The 18,894-nt window shown below is 35.7% G+C and overlaps 3 protein-coding genes across 4 annotated transcripts; all 3 read right to left on the reverse strand.

Annotated features, from left to right (window-relative positions):
* Positions 1–347: 347 nt before the first annotated feature.
* LOC18032481 (2-methyl-6-phytyl-1,4-hydroquinone methyltransferase, chloroplastic) lies at positions 348–3,204 on the reverse strand. Its single transcript, XM_024181840.1, has 3 exons — positions 2,291–3,204; positions 1,583–1,889; positions 348–849 (listed from the first exon to the last, which is right to left on the reverse strand). The coding sequence occupies exons 1-3, from the start codon at positions 2,848–2,850 to the stop codon at positions 694–696; spliced, it is 1,023 nt and encodes a 340-aa protein (XP_024037608.1). The 5' UTR covers positions 2,851–3,204; the 3' UTR covers positions 348–693.
* A 400-nt stretch (positions 3,205–3,604) lies between these two features.
* On the reverse strand, positions 3,605–6,988 carry LOC18032367. 2 transcript variants are annotated; one of them, XM_024191025.1, is made up of 4 exons: positions 6,274–6,988; positions 5,200–5,864; positions 4,713–4,903; positions 3,605–4,263 (listed from the first exon to the last, which is right to left on the reverse strand). In XM_024191025.1, the coding sequence occupies exons 1-4, from the start codon at positions 6,851–6,853 to the stop codon at positions 3,840–3,842; spliced, it is 1,860 nt and encodes a 619-aa protein (XP_024046793.1). In that variant the 5' UTR covers positions 6,854–6,988; the 3' UTR covers positions 3,605–3,839. The 2 variants fall into 2 exon arrangements, with proteins under 2 accessions (XP_024046793.1, XP_006420060.1); XM_006419997.2 differs by having other exon boundaries at positions 5,200–5,873.
* Positions 6,989–14,768: 7,780 nt separating this feature from the next.
* On the reverse strand, positions 14,769–15,203 carry LOC112096738 (proline-rich receptor-like protein kinase PERK2). The gene has a single exon (XM_024180375.1). The coding sequence runs from the start codon at positions 15,201–15,203 to the stop codon at positions 14,769–14,771; it is 435 nt and encodes a 144-aa protein (XP_024036143.1).
* Between the last annotated feature and the right edge of the window lie 3,691 nt (positions 15,204–18,894).

The following is an 18,894-nucleotide window of genomic DNA, read 5'->3' on the forward strand; positions in this document are numbered from 1 at the left end:
CGCAATCTAATTGGTTAAACTGCTTTAGGATCATAAAAGCAGGGCTATTGATGGAACAAGTAGTTTTCAGATGCTTATTGATTATAAAGGCCAGTCGTGTGATTAGAAACGAATGTGCTTACCATTGCTTATGCAGATTTTTGAGCAAAATAAAGCGAATCACTGTTTCCTCCATCCCGGCCATGAGCCTAGTTTGCAGGCTAGAGATAATGCACTTAAATCTGCTATATAATAAAACTACTCTCTCTTAGTGTTCAACTAATCATTTATTGTCTTTGGGATTATTGTTTTATACAATCTTCAAGTCCTCAGGAAACTGTGATTTCTACCTTTACTTACGGTCCAAATAATGAGAAATGCATTTGCATATTCTTATCAAATGAATGTGGCACAAAAGCGGTAAATATTTCACCCACTGCACCAGAAGAAAGAAATTTGGATCATTGTTTGCACAGAGCCAGTTAAATATAAGTTGTTAAAATTTACAGATGCAATGGTGTTGTACTTAGAGTCACAGATCAAGGCACTTAAAATTAGAAATATTCCACCACAGAAGCCGTCCAGCTGAACGGGTGAGATGTGCCATCTGACTTGCTCCAAAAAGAAGGATGTTGTCATGTTGAGAAACAAAAACGGAAAGGCACATGAATCAGCTTTATTATCTGCAGCAGCCACTCAAAATATTTCTATATTTCATATAGGCTGACCCTTTGGAACAATTTGATCTTTGAGCCACATGTAGATGGGAACCAGCACAAAGTAAGTTGCTGCAATGGCACCAAGTATAAACCGCAAGGCAAACACAAAAGGATTCACGGGCTTCTGTACATCCTCTGCCTTTGGACCAAGCTGCATCAAGAAACATCATAAATTTCATAAGAGAAATCAAACCATGCAAAGTAAACCACAACGATATTTGTTTTGTTCTTGCAGGAAAAACTGAACTAGTCCAAATAATACATAGTGGCAACAACTAAAGCTTGATAACTACAAGGTCCTAGCTTATACATACTTCAAGCAAAGAAGAGTTGTTCAACCAGCTCCACAAAGAAGCCAGCTGTCACATTGATCTCTAAGATGGACCTTAAAGATTGAATTTCTTGGGATACAAATTCCAGGAAATAGAGACGTCAACTTTATCAAAAAGAAAACCCATCCATTTTGATAGTCAACGCCAAAAAAAGTGACTCAACTTCTCTAAAATTCAGCAAGATTCTGAGACAAAGATGCAGCAATAAGAGCTAAAATGTCTCGCCACATCCTAAACTCTACTCTATAAAATTAACACAAGAGACACAGAAGATTGGCACTGCTAAAGCAAGGACAAGAAGCTCTGAAATAATCTTATATTGAGAACAGCAAAAGGAGGGTGGTGAAGAGATAGAGAATAATAAATTGTATCCCCCTTCCCAATTGTATAATATTCTTCCTTGTGCTATTCATAAAACTCAAAAAACTATCAAGTTCTTGATTGCCAGGATTCTATAAGTATTTATTAGTCATGCAAAGATATCAACAGCTAGAGCAACTACTCAAACAAAATCATGTTTTCTACATGTGAAGCTCAAAGGAAACTTGTTACCTGCAGGGGAGAGTCTCCTGATAAAGGCTTTACACCCGTCACAGAGCAACCCATGATCAAGCCATGCCGACGGACTCCTCGGTACCATTTTGGGCCAATCCTTTTCAGTTTAACATCTTTAAAACCAGCTTTCTGAAACCATTCAATATACTCTTCCTCCTTTGGAAAAAGCATCCACATATCCGCAAAAAAGCGAGATAGCCAGAAGGTTGGGTACACAGGGCCTATAACACAAGCTTTCCCTCCAATTTTCAGCACCCTGTATGCTTCTTTGATGCCACGCTGTGGGTCCGGCCAGTACTCAATACTGAAGAACCGTATCAAAGTATCATGCAAGAGAGACAGAAAATACACCATAACCTCAAAATTGACAATAACCATTTTATAGAGAAAAAGGGTTCTACCATTTAAATTACATGGGAAAAAAAAAAAAATACACCATGCTTTAGAGTTAAAAGCCTCTACAATTTGAGTCACCCCATATGGCCATACACTTCTTCATTCAAAATGACCTCTTTTTGAATTCTCTTAATCTAAAGTCATATTCCAACATCCAAGTTTATTCCAATCATTTGGCTAAAAAGCCATGTAATTTCCTCTAAACTGCAATTGTAATATCATCTTATTCATAAATGAATCAGAATCCTTAAAAAGTAAAAGTAGAAGTTGAAAAAAAAGAAGGAAAAAAGAAAAGAAAAGAAGTGGTACCTCCCAGCAGACACATATCGATCTGCATAATCAGTAGGGAAGGGAAGATCCTCGGCGTCGCCTTCAATTATGGTGCATTCCTTCAAGGGCTCCTTCTGCTTAGCCTTGGCGAGCTGGTGAGGTGACTGATCAAGAATTGTAACATTCTTAGCATCCACATGCTTAACAATACCAAGAGTTGTAAACCCAGTCCCACCGCCAACATCAACCACTCTCATATTCCTATCAAAAAGATCAGCAGGCTCTAACGCCTCATCCCTCATATCCTCAGTCCAGTGACCAGGGTTTATAACATGATCATACACTATTGATAAAAACCTGTAGAACCAAAATGCTTCTTTTTTGTGCTGTATAAACCTAGGCTGTGAAGCAGGCCTTGAAGATGATAAACTGCATCTGGGTGTGAAAAATTTAGCATTTTGGTCGCTGGTGAAAGACACTAAGCCTTTCTTTGTAAAAGACTTGAGATGGAGATTTGAACCCACAAAGCCTAACCCAGTTGGGGATATTCCACTCATTAGACGAAGGCTATCAGCTCCACTCAGCATTGAAGAAGCCATGATTGGAGAAGAGAAAGATTAAGTGGTGACTTTTAAGTGAAATCTACCGGTTGTATATGAGCAGCGAATATATCTTCAATGCGACTTACATGTAGTTGTAGATGACAAAGATTGAATTTTTCCTCCACAAATTGCTAGATATGTTAGTGAATCATACGGGCATTTTTGACATTGGAGAATAGAGATGAAGACATGGAAGAGATTACGCCATGAGAGGGACAGAAGCAATGTACGAAGTGAAGAATTTGCTGTTCTCGGAGCCTCGGGCGTTAGAAGATTAGGCACCGCAATCCACACTTGGCGCCGATTGACGATTGCTTGATGACACCGACTACACCCAACTATGTTACTGTTTAGACCCCCCCAGCTTACTGGCTTAATCGGATAACATTTGTAGAATACCCCAGTAATATTTTTTATGTTATCAATCAAATATGGATGTTATAATCTAATATTTAAATTATTAGTTAAATAAAAAAATAACTAAATATCAAAATTTTTAATTTAAATTAATAATAACAAAATTGTAATATGTTTTATAATTTTCCTAAAATTTATTTAAAATTGTTTTGGACTCAATATGTCTCCAAGATTCCCATGGTATAAAAGAGTGTGGTTAAGTTACATTAATTACATCTAACCCAAGAGTTGCACCTAACAACTTAAGGCATGTACTCAATCAAACAACACTTCACTTATTAGATGTAACTCATGGGTTGCTGTAAGTTAGATACATGAGATTCAAACTCATAACTTTGCACCAAACATAGATTTAAACTGTATTAACACATATAGGTACATCGTAGGAATAAAGAATTCTGAAATGCTATTGCATTTTATATATTGACAAAGACAATGTCGAGGAAAAGGAACAACTAGAACCGCATAATCTATCACTAGTTTCTTCGTATGGAACTATTACTATGCGCTATATCTTCCTTTTACCAGCAAAGGAACGTACAAAAGGCAGAACAACAGAAGTGTGGATATTACGGTTCTTGGAGCTCAGATCTTTTGTCCTGGATTTCAAATGGTTCTTCTTGGAACTCAGATGGCTTTCGAACTTCACGGAGCTGAACTGAGTTGTCAAAGCAGTGATAAAATCCAAAATGTGGGAATCTCTCATACCATGTCTCTTGCTGCTCGTGAGTATCCCAGAGCTCCCCACTGCTACTCTTCCCGTACTTGTGAACCCATCCAGATCCGTTGTGACGCTCACCCCAAGTGCGATTCCAGCGCTCTCCATACTTGCCTGCCCACCAGGTCTCCCCCTGTTTTACTCCGTGACTATTTGGATCAAAATTTTCATCCCATTTATCACCCCACTTTGACCAACCATCACCTTCACAACGCTCAGCCCATTTGTCAGTGTACTTCATGCTGCCACCATGTCCATCGTATTTTTCACCCCACCTGTCATATGTATAATGAAGCATGAAGAAACATATTAGATATATAAAACAAAATTGCACCCTTTGACAAGGCCATTATATCAGGAAATTACAGTCAGTCAGAAATATCAGAATGAAGCAGTCAATTAAAGATTTAACAGTATTTTAAATTGGGCAAATTTATAACTCATTACTGGAAGAACCAGCCAGTAGTGAAGATAACATGAGAAATGACTAATGCCCATTGGAAATGTAAACTGCAGCAACAGCCACCTTTACATGTAATACTTGAAAAATCAAACTCTAAAAGACACTACCATAGCCAGACACTTTGAAAACTATCTAATGTAAACAGCTGACTCGTGTAATCTATCTAATGTAAGAAAAAGATAATGTACAAAAGATGCCAAAGCAGGATTGTTATTATAACCAATTAAGTATACAGATTTGAGTAGAAATGAGCTTTGGTACCTTTCATGCCAAACATGGGCATGGCCAGCATCAAGCTGTGTGTTTGGATCAATGCTGCACCACTTGTGTGCCCACTTCTCTGCTTTTCCTGATGCATCATAATGTTCCCACCACTTCTCTTGCCATTCATCACCATTTCCGTTTTTCCCCCACTTGTCAGCAGTTTTCTCAAGATGCACAAGCCCTTGATTCTGCATCAACCAAAAGAAAACTTGCACTTTAGTTTGTTCAAATATATTTGCTAGATTTGTATAAGAATTTATGAGCATTTAATCATCTTGTACTTTTTCAGCACCCTTGTTTTTGCATTAGGTCATTAGGAAAAAAAAAAAAAATTCTGGGTCTAAAAATTTCAAATATTTTAGAAATTCTCAAATTGCATGCAAAAAGAGCCATTTATGTTAAGTTCAGTGTTTCTTTATCCTCGGACTGTAAACTTCAGTTAAGCCAGATGTTTCTTGCAGTTTAACCTATAAAACCTTCTTACCTGCCACATTGATTCTGTCCAGAACTCACGCCAAACATTTCCAGTTGCATCGCGTCCTGATTTCTCTGAGCCAAGTTCCTTGTGACCAAGCTCATCAGCAGCCTCCCAAAACTTCTCTTGCCACTCAAGAGCTTCGTCCGCACTAACACCTCTGGTCATTGTCCACCTGCATACAACACCATCAGGTCTCTGCTCGATTCCTGTCTCCTTCCACCACCTTGAACCGTCAGGATTAATTCCCCGAGTTGCTAATTCATCAACTTTGTCAAGAGCATGAGCTGCTTCTGCTGCATGTGCCGAGAACAAAGCACCAAGGTCACGTTCCTCTTCCAAGGAAGGAGTCTCCAGATTGGTCTCAGAAACTTCTTCTTTTTCAACCCCAAGCAGTGACTGAAAAGGGAGAAGAAGAGGGTCGGGTTTGGGTTCTGAAAGTTTACTCTCAAATGGAATTGGAAGAATGTCCACGGATCGTGCTTTCTCCACAACTGGGTTAACTGGAGTTGGATACACAGAAGATTTTTCAGCCATCTGCAAGTCTCTAACATCACGCATATCTCTGTCATCGTCTTCAGGAGGTGACCAGGACCAAAAATCCGGACCTGGTGCTGGTGTTCTATTTCCAGGAGTTCCTGAACGAGGCACGAAGATTCCTGCACTTAGTGCTCCTGATGAATCTGAAGATCATTAAAAAGAATTCTGTGAAGGAATAGGAAACATGCTGTAAACTACTTTACCTAGATCTTAACCAAAAGCAACAAATTGGTATCCAATATTCCAACCATAGGCAAGAGCCACTTTGATAAATCATTGATTATACGTATGTACCCCAGATCTTGCAGTAATATTAATCATTTTTTTCTTTAAAAAGAAAAAAAACATCTTTTCACCTTTTTTTTCTGCCAACCAAGAACTCAAACCTATAACATCGACAATATCAACAGTAAACACTTGTTTTTTGATGAAACAGAACATATCACTTGATAATCCAAAGAACATCAATATCTACACATCTAAATAATTCGTTTTAACAAATTTAAAATTCAAATTCACAAAGACAAAAGTTTTGAACTTTACCTCTTTCTGGAACCTCAGCTGTTCCATTACTCTCACTGTTCTTCACAAATGGTGAGATCTCAGCTGCTCCACTGCTCTCACTATTCTTCTTCACGAACCGTGAGACCTCGGCTGTTCCACTACTCTCACCATTCTTCACAACAGAACCATTCTTCTCTTCAAGAATTGCACGCGCCGCCGCTATCGCCGCTGCGGCACGGTCAATCACCTGCAATCGCTGAATGCGGTCACGCTCCTCCTTGGAAACATCTAGAATCTTGCTGAACTCCTCGCTCTTCTTCTCCAATTGTTCCGTAAGATCACGGCCGCCACCACCCTCATTACCGTCAACGTCGCCGGATTCGGCCAAGCTGCCGGCGATCTTTTGGAACTCGATTTCCTTTCTATCGCGATCAACCGCCTTCTGCCACATGTCCAAGTACGACCCGCCTCCTTCGCCATTCGAAACCCCAACTTTAGCTCCGGTTCTTCTGCTCCAAAAATTGATTTGCTGGGGTGTCGTCCTTCTTGTGGTGAAAATGAGCGGTGGATTGGCTCGATGCCCGGTGGCGCGTGGGAAATGGCTAAGTTGAGAAGCCATTTTGAGAGGGACGAGAGTGGAATGAGTGAGTGAATAAGCAATAGAAGAATGGGCGGTGTATTTGTGGTTTTCAAAAACTTGTCTCGAAGTAAGCGCGTGAGGAGTGAAGTATACTCTTGATTTGACGAAATTTTCCTTTTATTTATTTATTTTTATTTTTTGTTTCTTTTCTTTTCTTTTCTTTTTCGTTTCCGAAAATGGAATTTGATTTTGATATTTTGATTTGACCAGTGCCGTGAATGTAAAGGAAAGCCGATGATGCCCTGAAATCGCCCCACGTGTTGTTAACTGTTTTACCTGCTTTTTAAAGTTTGATTTTTTGTTGATTGGGATCTGCGTACATCATAGAGAGAAAAAGGTGTGCAAATGGGTTTGTTGACACGTGGCGACTTCGAGGAGTAAAGTACGCTGAGCATCTGAAGGGTACGGTTTCTAAACGAATAAAGGGGAAAGGTATAACTTCAACGGTTAAAAAAGGAAATAAAGTCAATATTTATTTTCGCTTAATTGAAAAATAAACACTTAACAGAATTTAGTACGGTAAAAAAGAGAGCACATATGACATACTCTCTTTTTCCATTTTTATTTTTTTTTTCCATCACAATTACACAGCAACCATGCTAATTTGAGTATTTGACCTTACACTGCGAAAAATAAAATTATATATAATTATTGAATAAAAATATCAATTTAAATAAATCTTAACCATATAAATATCGTTGCAAGAATCTGTGATTTTACTGCAGTGGAGTGTGGAGAGACACATACAACCCAAGTACTGAAATGTTGTCCAAGCTAAAATAAAGGTAACCACAATTAAATGTTCAATTTTTCTTTTTAAATTATAATACACTCTACTAATTATCATGAATAGATGTTAACTTCCACGATACACACCCACATAGATCTTCAAATAATCTTCTTACTTTTTCTTATTTTAATTTACGAACTAGAATCTTTCTTAATTTTTTCTTCTCACCAAATGTCTAAAATCTAGTAAAAAAATTGAGTTAATTACAAATAAAATGAAATAAATTGACTTACTTGTCAATATTAAAATTTAAGAGTTAAGACTTTATTCTGACCATTCATCTTAGTAAGAGAAACTAAGAGGGAAAAAAAAAAGAGAAAAGCTATTTACTCCGAATTCTGGCCCGAAAGTCAAAACGCACCGTTTAGTTTGGTTTCATTTGCTTTTTATTTTCCCTTACCAAATCAAATGGTGCGTTTTGATTTTCGGAATGTAAATTCGGATCCAGAGTTCGGGGTAAATAGCAGCACACAAAAAAAAAAAAAAGCAAGAAAAAGAAAGAAAGAGAAGAACCAATTTTCAGCCGTACAACCAAAATTTTGGAGGTGTCCGCTAACGTCCTTGTCCTTATTTCTATTTATTTCTATTCCGTTCATTGTTCCATCAGGATCTATTATTGATAGGGATGGCAATGGGCACCGCCCGCAGCGGGTTTGCCATTACCAAACCCAAACCCGCACAAAATTTAAATTACCAAACCCACCCGCAACCCGCAGCGGGTTTTAATTTTTTTACAAAAACCCACCCGCAACGGGTTTTAACAATTACCAAACCCGCAATGGTATCCGGCGGATTTTTTGCGGGTTTCCGTATTTAAAATCACAAATGTTTAATATATAAATTTATAATAATAACCTCAAATTTCATATAACATACTCAATTTTATATTTAAATAATGTAAATGAAAAATTATAATTTCTACATCAATTCAACACAAATTCTCAAATTTAAGTATAAATTACACAAATCCATTTAAAAAACACAAACTAGTATCTAAAAATAATAATTACATTTCATATTATCATTTAAAACAAGCTCCAAGAGAAGATATTCATTTCATTCACCACCATAAGCTCATCCATCCAACACAATGCCTATAATAATAATTAAGATTAATATTTTCAAATACTAATTCGAAGGAAAATGCCTTTAGTTTTCTTTAGATTATGACTTTAGAATAAGATATAGGCCACATACACACATACACAACTTTGAGCCTTTGGCTATTTGGTAATTTAATTAATGACATTATTTTCTTTATACATTTTTAGATTAAAATTAAATTAAAAATATTTGAAAAAAATATTACGGGTTTGGTGGATATCCATGCGGGTATCCACCGGATATAAGGTTAATACCAAACCCACCCGCATCCATGTGCGGGTTTTAATTTATAATACTAAACCCGCCCGCAACGGGCGGGTTTTGGCGGGTGGGTTTGGGCGGGTTTGCGGGTACAATTGCCATCCCTAATTATTGATGGTCTCTGTCTATCTGGTAAATAGAAATAGACCATTATTAATTCCAGATGTCCGCAGAATCAGAAGCATCTGGTAAGCCAAGGACCAATTAACCAAAGCCCCAGCTTCGGCAATAGTAAAATCACCTAAAACAAGTTTACAATATTACGCTACAATGATGTATTTCTATTGCTGATACTTAATTACCTTGTTGTTTTATTTCTAATTAATAGTTGTAGTTGTAGTTGTAATTGGAATTATTATTGTAATTATTATTAAAATTGGGTAACCCATGTATTGGATGGTAAATAAGTAGTTTTATAAATTGTAATGATTGTTATTCAATGCAACTGTTAAGAAATAAACAGTCGCTTATTCTGACTATAATAATTTGGAAGCTAACATGATGGACGGCGAGTCATTTTACAATAAACTAGGATGACCTGACGTCATCCACAAGGATAAGACATGAATGACAGATCGTTTCTATTCAAAATATAAATGACGATACATAAATAATATGCGTCGGTGTATTCTATTTACACATGTCGGTTGTAGTAATGTCTCAGATGACAGATCGTTCCTCCTCTATTTAGGTAGACTACACTTCGGTTTAATACAAAATGATAAATGACTAATCATCTAAAACCTTTGTGCCGATTTAAGTACTTTTAATATTTATTATTATTATTTTTTCTTTGTTACTACTATAATAGATAATAAAATAATAATATTAAGAAAAATAATTAACTAAGTACATTTTGACAATTTCTAGTAGTCAATTTCGATTTTTAGACAAAGTAAGCGTACCAACGAAAATACAGCATTATAGTCATCTAATAATTTAATTTTAACTAAGTTAGAGTTTAATAAATGAACCGCATAACTAATCTTTGGCCCAAAATGCGCATTATTGAAATGTAAAGTGAAAGATTGATCCATTTGGTGCAGTAGAGGCCCAACTCTGCCCAAAAAAAACAATTATATGAGCATGAAAATGCTTGCAAAAGCGTGGGAATTGGCGTGGAATAAAATTCTTCTCTTATATTTTATTATAAACTTTCAATAACCATAGAAATATATACAATATAAAATTTTATATAGCAGATATATGTTAACATTTTAATAGTAAGTTTTTTAGCTTCCCACTCCAGTGACAGCCGCAATACTATTATTTATTAGAAACAGTTACATATTTTAAAAATTTATCTTCAAAAACCATCCAAAATGAATATTGTGATCATGTTGCAAGTGATTTTTTTAGTGGTACACCGATTAGTTTAAGGGTACGTTTGGAATTGAGATTAGGCAGCTGTAACTTAAAAGTTACAATACTAAAGTGTTTGGTAAATTCTACCGGTTGTAACTTATAAGGTATGTTGATATTATTTTTTACTTGTATAATGAAAATTTTATTATATTTTTAATAATTTTGTCAAAATTATTATTTAAAATTTATATTTACTACATATTATTAACTTGTATTTAATAGTTACAGTTGTAGTTTAAAAGATACAACACCTCAATCCCAAACGGGATCTAAATCAATTTTTCATCCTGTAAGAATCTAACAAACACACTCCACTTCTATGGGATTTGAGATACTAAGGGTGGATTCGATATTGCTTTCAAACTCCATTTTCTATTTTCTGAATTCAAAAAATACTAAATATGTTTTCAGTAGATCGTTTTTAAAAGTATTTTTGAAAATGTAAAATTCATTCTATACTTTTAATAAAAGAAATAAGAAAACAACATTTTCTTATTTTCCTTGTTTTCTAATACAATATTAAATTTCAAAATGAACAATTTTCTTCCATCACCTTACAAAATAATAATAATATCAAAAACATCATCATCATTATTATTTCCAAAAAATCAATTTCCCCCACAATAATCTTTTCTTTTTATATACATTATAATATTTATGTTTCTGTATATTAATTAAATCCAATATGTAGAGTTTATCATTTTTCTTTAAACAAAAAAATTAACGAGATCACCCAATTTATTCTTAAAATTAAAATAATCAAACTGATTAAATAATAAAAATAGTTAGTCATTACTTAATTTTAAGTTTATGGAAATTATTCCAACAATAATTCTTTAAAATATTCCTACCGAATGTATTTTACTTTTTTTTTTCATTTTCAAGATTATTTTTGAAAATGATACCGAACACATTTTTAAATTTAAAAAATAAATTTGAAAACAACATTTTCATTCTCATTTTTGTTTCACGAAAACAGCATTTGGAAAACAATACCGAACATGTTATAAGAATCTCACTTCTAAAGGTGGCCAACAGCTGTGCCGTGCCGATTTAGTTTGATATAATTTGGCCCACGTGCTATTGATGGGCCACATGTCGTGTGGTAACCCACCAATGAAGCGTGCTTATTACATGCCTTTTCGCATGCTGTGCTTTGGCCGCTAATCGTGCCGTATTTTTAAGTCCCAAGTGCCTAAAAATCTGAGCTCAGTCTGGCCCACATGCGTGTTGTGCCATGTGCCTTGCTGAAATGCACTTGTGTCGTGCCACGTGCTACCCAGCCCGTTGGCCACCTTTACTCACTTCCAACCAGCCCAAAACCAAACCAAATTTTGCGGCATTATGATAAGAAGGGTTAGTATAAAGAGTTGTTAGCAGGTAGCTTTGAGAATCAAACACTTTGATTTCTCGAGCTGCTCCAATAGCACTCTTTGTTAATGGAATGTGATTTGCTCTCTCGAATTACCTGAGAAAATCAACATTTTCAAGTGGAGAGCGGTAAAGAATTCGCTTTCAACAGTAAAATACTTATGGAAAAGAAAAGTTTCACAAAATCCAATATGCCCAAGGTGTAAAATGAAGGCTAAAAGCATTACCCCTGCTGTAATGGATTGTAATTCAACTAAACAAATGTGGATGTTGACTCCATTTATGGAGGAAGTGCGGTTACTTGTTAATCAAGATTTGCTAAGTACGAATGTATGATACAAGAGATGGCAGGAAGAAGAAGTATAGAGGAGCTGAGATTGATGATTGGGTTATGATGGAGAGCATGGTATGCTAAGAAATATTTTTGTTTTTGCGAATAAAATACAAGATCCCAGAGCTCAGCAGCTAAAGTTGAAGCTTTGGTAGAGGCATGTGCTGGAGTTGAAATGTCCAAAGTAAAATCAACAGTAAGAGCAATACCAAAGAGAAGATCAAGCTAGTTTTCTTTTTTTTCAAGGCTCTTTCAAAATGGATGTAGATGCAGTAGTTAATATTGATAAACATCAAAACGGGCTCGAGGTGGCGATTAGAGATGGTGATGGAAGTGTAATAGTTACAGCAGTTCAGCAAATGGTTTTTTATGGAGTGGTACAATAGAAGCTACAGCAGTTAACTTGGCTTTTTAAGTTGCAAAAGAAGTAGAATTGGTTCCTCTAATTATAGAAACTAATTGTAACGACGTTGTTCATTTTTTTTTTTACAAGAAGAGCAGTAGAACTGAAATCTTTTGGGCCATTATTGATATTCAACATAAGGTGGAAAGAAAAGATAACATGTTCAAAATTCAACATATTTCAAGAGATTGTAATACAATTGACCATGCTCTAGCTAAAATAATTCTAGCTAATGAATGTTTGGAAGGGTTTATTTCCCCATCTAACAATGGCAATGAGTACTACTCACAATAGGTTTGTCGTTACTAAACTCACACTCGCAAAAAAATTAATTACCAAACTCATTGACAACCAGTTGTGGGTTTTTAGCTTTTTCAAAAAAAAAAAAAAAAATACTCACTGTGAATTTTAACAATTACGAATTGAAACCACCTGTAATTCGTAGTGGGTTTTGTCGATAATCTGCAGTAGTTACAGTAGCAACGATTTATTTCAAATAATTGGATTTGCCTGTAACTCGCAATGGTGAAATTTATGTTAAATCATAACAACACATCCAGAATTATAATATCACATCCAAAAAACTATATCTATTCAAACATTTCTATAAAGGGTAAAAACTCGTTTGGTTCTTATATTTTGAGGTTAGTGCCCATTTAATCCCTATATTTTTAAAAATACCTTAAAATATCATGTCATTAAATTATTGACACCACTACAATTACTTTTGTTATTTTTGGCTTGCTTTTACAAAATTACCCTCTTACAACAATGTTTCTTTTTTTTTTAACATTAATAAACAAATTAAATCCAATTTAACCCTAAAATAAAATAAAAACAAAAGGAATCTATACTATTTTTTATGGAAGCTCATAATGTCCAAAAAAATATTATTGTAAAAAAAGATAATTACCAATTTTTTTATATTAATAAAAAATTAATATATTAATTCCTGGCAAAGTGTTTCACAAAAATTAGTAAATATTCTTTTTATTTCTATTTTATTTTTTGAATTAAATTAGTAATTTAATTTTGGATAAAAATCTATTTAGTCCCTCTATTTTGATATCAATGTCTGTTTAGTACCTATATTTTTAAAAGTATCTCAAAATATTCCTGTCATTAAAAATACAAAGATTAAATAGACACTAACCTCAAAATATGGGAACTAAATGGCCTTTTACCTATCTCGAAAAATATACTTTTAATATTGCATACAAATATGCAATTATCCCTACACTAAAATTATGCTTATGCTTGAACTTTTAATTAGATTAATAGCCAAATTTAGGTAGATTTTAACCAAAACCAACAAATCCAAATCACCAATTTCAACTAATATACCTATCTTTTCATTAATAAATACACAAATGTCTTTAATAATATATGCATATATAGTCTGAAGAGAATAACATAAATCAAACTAACGATATTAATTATGTAATTTTATAATTAAATATATTTATAATTAAGAAGATTAGATTAGGTCTTGGACAACAAATGACCTTCAATAACTTAATTTATATATTTTCATAATTAAATATTTTTAATGTAATTTTAATAATTATAAATTAAAATAAATTACGAATGAATAAAGATCCGCATGTTAATACCAAACCCACAATAATTCGCAGCAGATTTAAATTTATAATATCAATCGCAACCTCCAAGATTACTCGCAGTGGGTGGTTTTTAACACGGAGATGTAGGTAAATGTGTGGGTTTACTGATACCATTACCATCTATATCCCCATCATAATATTATATCTACGGACCACCGCAGGACCTCGTTGGAATGTTGCCGGACCACCGGCGAGGTCGCCGATCACCGCCAAACCTCGCCAGAATGTCACCGGATCACCGCCGGTAAATCGCCGGACCTCCGCCGGACTTCCGTTGCCGACTACCAGACCGCCATTATATATATATATTACTAATATAAATAGGTTAATATTTAAGGTAAAAGATAAATTTGTCTAAAGAAAAAAATTATAATTAATTTCCTTATCAAATTTTATATCAAACCAAATAACAAAATTTAATTTCACTATTTTTCTCCATTCATTTCTTCTCCATTTCTCTCCATTCCACTCTTTTCCTCTCCTCCCTTTTCTTCAAACCAAACATGACCTTAGTTGATTTAATGAAAGTAACTCATTCTATTAAAAAAAAAAAGAGTACTACATATTCCGAGAAATTTCAAGATCCTAACGTTAATGTAATTAGAAACTGCAAAAGGAAAAAAAATGCGTTATTAGCTAATAGCCTACTACAATACTGCTGAGTCTAGTGAAACAACAGGACCAAAAGGAGGGCCACTAGGTCGCTGAATATCCGGTGGCACAATCGGTGACGACTCAATATTTGGAGGAGTAGAAGGCGGCGACAAGATATCCGGAGACGGGTCAGGTGGCTGTGTATCAGGCTGTGGCGGCGAAGGATTGTTAGGCGGAAGCGGGATATCGATTTGTGGATCAGGGATAACAGTGATTTCGGGAGGAATAGTGGGGTCTATTTCTATCTCAGGAATCTTTGGAATTTCTGTTGGAATAGGATCAGGTTCATAGTTTGGAGTCTCAGACGGAAATTCCTGTGGAGTTTTGCCTGGAAACTCTGCCGGGCCAGCCGTTTCTTCCTTGGCAAGAAACTTGTATCCTGAAAGATGTGTTTGTTTTTTCCCGTTTTCCAGGCTCATCAGGTTCATTTTTTTATGTGGGGATGTGGCAGCTGAGGAAAAGGAAAGAATGATTAATGGAGGTCTGGTTAGGGTTTTCTATATCGGGCGCAATGGAATTGCTTTTCCGATCATGATATTTGATGAAATCGTGGACATTTTGGTTAGGAAATACTCCTTTAACGTATTTGGATTACATATATAATGGTGAAACTGATGCAGGGGTTTGAACTTGATCATGGGATTGTGACACGTGGGTACACTTGGCAGATGGGCGTGACACCTGCATGCCACGAACAGTCATGTTGTTTATATATTCCGCCATCAATTATCCAAAGTTTTACATTCATGGTACATTTTGAGGGGTATCTTTTTGTTTATAGAGACTGCGGGTTCGCGTAATTTGGAGCTCTATTAAACTGCTGTATTAATCAATACAATTCATTAAATAATTAGCGAGAGAACCCCTTTAGGAACCGCGCCAATGGTAGCAATTAGTAAGAATCGTTATTCAAATATTATGTATAAGTGATATTGAGATTTATATAATATGACAAAAAATGACATAATCGCCAATTCATTCATTCAATTACGGATACAATCTTGTTCCAGCAAAAATAACATTAAACGAAGATTATGATTTAGTAAAGACAGCATCTTAATTGATCAATATTTTTTTTTATTAAATTAAAAAAAAAACACGCACACTATAACTCAAACTAAACTCAAGACCTAAGTTATGATAATGCTGCTCACGAACCAGTAATAAAATTAGGCCTAGATCTTTAATTAAATAAAATATATATATAGTAGGTGTTAATAAAGAAAGTAATGCATTAAACTAGCAAAACTGCAAAAGCATTCTAACGACGCCAAAAGGGCCGGGTGTCAATGATCACTAGGTTTCTGACTAATTAAACATCTGGTGGCACTGGGCCGGGGGACGCTGTCCAGGCGGATAGTCTGGCGGCAGCACCTTATGCGGAGGAGTCTGAGGAGGCACCTCATCCGGGTTCTTTGGCGGCGGTTTATGTGGAGGCTTCAATGGAATGTCAGGAATTGGTGGTGGGGGCAATGGCGGCCCTGGAAAATCAGGACCACGGCCAAGGTCAGGTCCTAGTGGTGGAGGATCAGGAATAGTAGTAGTAATACTCGTCGTCGTCGTAGCCAATTGATCAAGCGGCGTAAGATCCTTTTTCAGCTTAGGCTTATGAATCTCAAGCTTCCCTAGTGATTCACAAAGTTGATACTCTGGTTGCAGGACACATCGGCGGTGAGCCTCAGTCCACCGAAAACAGAACCCATTGTTGTGCGCGGAATGCGGAATCAAGCGCACCAAATAATTACAGAAAAATAAAGGACACAAAAATTTACGTGGTTCGGTAATTAAACCTACATCCACGGAGGCAAGAAAGAATAATTATTTATTTAACAATTAATAGAGTACAATATTTGAGTAACGAATCTCACTTCTCAGAAACCCAAATATACCCAGTACTCTCACACTCTGCAGGAAAGATAAATTTCCCAGACACACTTTTCTCACTTCTCTCAAAAGTTTAGAAACTTATAAGCTTAACAATTTTGGGATGATTTCAAATAAATGAAATCATTAGCTATTTATAGGAGAAATGAATTGCTATGCAAAGAATAAAATAATTAAAAAAAATTTTAATTATTATTATTTTCCAAATCCATCCCCTTTGTCCATTCTTTTTTTTCGACTTGAAAAATCTCTACAATTGTTGGTTTACCAAATCGTGCTACAAACCTTGAAATTGGCAAGCTTTTCTTTGATTTTTCAACAATTCTCCACCTCGGCGAAGATTTGTTCAAATCTGAGCCGACTACCAACGAACCATCATCCCCAAAGTGGCTGCATCTCTATGACTGCCTACGTACCCAAAATTTGGGATCAAGCCAACCGTAGTTCAAAATTCCCGAAGGACATATCTTAACACAATCGAAGGATTTGAATTAATTTCAAGCAATGTTGAAACTTAACTCCATAAACTAACTTCGTCAACATATCTGATGGATTATCTTTGGTATCAATCTTTCTCAACAACACAGCACCGCTCTCGATAATCTCTCTCACATAATGATATTTCACATCTATGTGCTTCGTCCGAGCGTGATATGTTTGATTCTTCGCAAGGAATATCGCACTTTGATTATCACAGAAGACCGCAATGTTCTCCTGGATTACTCCCAAATCACCTAACAAGCCTTTCAACCAGATAGCTTCTTTTACAGCTTCAGTTGCTGCCATATACTCTGCTTCCGTAGTGGACAGAGCAATTGTCGATTGTAGAATCGACCTCCAGCTAACCGGACCTCCACCCAATGTGAATACGTAGCCTGTTGTTGATCTTCGCTTGTCAAGGTCTTCAGCGAAATCAGAATCACAATACCCAATACATTGTTGACCATAATCCTTCTTGAACAATAACCCAACATCAACTGTCCCATACAGATATCGAAGAATCTACTTTACCGCAAGCCATTGATTTTTACCTGGATTGTGCATGTATCTACTAACCATGCTCACTGCTTAAGATATATTGGGCCTTGTGCATACCATAGCATACATAATACTACCCACAACACTAGCATATGGAACACGAGCCATGTAATCGCGCTCCTCTTGAGATCTAGGACATGAAAAAGAGCTTAATTTGAAATGAGGAGCTAGAGGTGTACATACCGGTTTAGTTTTGTCATCCATACCGAATCTTTCTAGCACTTTCTTCAAATAAGACTTTTGAGTCAACCATATGCTCTCATTCTTCTTGTCTCTACGAATCTCCATCCCAAGTATTCTCTGTGCATCACCCAAGTCTTTCATCTCGAACTCAGAAGCCAGCTGCTTCTTTAATCTTTCGATCTCATCTCTATTCTTCGAAGCTATAAGCATATCATCGACATAGAGTAACAAATAGATGAAAGCTCCATCTGGTAGTCTTCTAAAGTAAACACAATGACTGTGTTCACTTCTGGTGAATTTCTGCTCTTGTATAAATTAATCAAATCTTTTGTACCACTGCCTTGGCGATTGCTTCAGTCCGTACAAAGATTTAATCAACCTACACACATGATTCTCCTTTCCAGCAACTCTGAAACCACAAGGCTGAATCATATAGATTTCCTCTTCTAAATCTCTATGTAAGAACGCCGTCTTAACATCCAATTGAGCCAACTCTAACTCATAATCTGCAACTAAGGCAAGTAGGATACGAATGGAAGTATGTTTTATAACTGGAGAGAAAACTTCATTGTAGTCAATACCTTCCTTTTGAGCAAAACCTTTTGCCACGAGCCTTGCCTTGTATCGAGGAGTTGTTTGATTCGGAGATCCTTGTTTTTTGGTGTAGACCCATTTATTACCAATAGCCTTTTTTCCCTTTGGTAACTTTATAAGTTTCAAAGTCTGGCTTTGATGGAGAGATTTTATCTCTTCCTCCATGGCTAACTTCCACTGATCACTTTCACTGCTGCGTAATGCTTCACTGAAAGTGTTGGGGATGTCATCATCAATAACTGGAAGTGCATAGGCTACCACCACATTTTTAGTAAGCCATCCGGGTTTCTTTATCTCTCTTATTGGCCTCCTTGTTGCTATAAAATCATCATTATCTATATCATCAATTGTTTCTTCATTTTGTGGGACATCAGAAAAAACAACCTCTTCTTCAACTCTAGGTGTCACCTCCATAGTTGA

Source organism: Citrus clementina, unplaced genomic scaffold (assembly GCF_000493195.1).
Source record: "Citrus clementina cultivar Clemenules unplaced genomic scaffold, Citrus_clementina_v1.0 scaffold_9, whole genome shotgun sequence".
Taxonomy (NCBI): domain Eukaryota; kingdom Viridiplantae; phylum Streptophyta; class Magnoliopsida; order Sapindales; family Rutaceae; genus Citrus; species Citrus x clementina.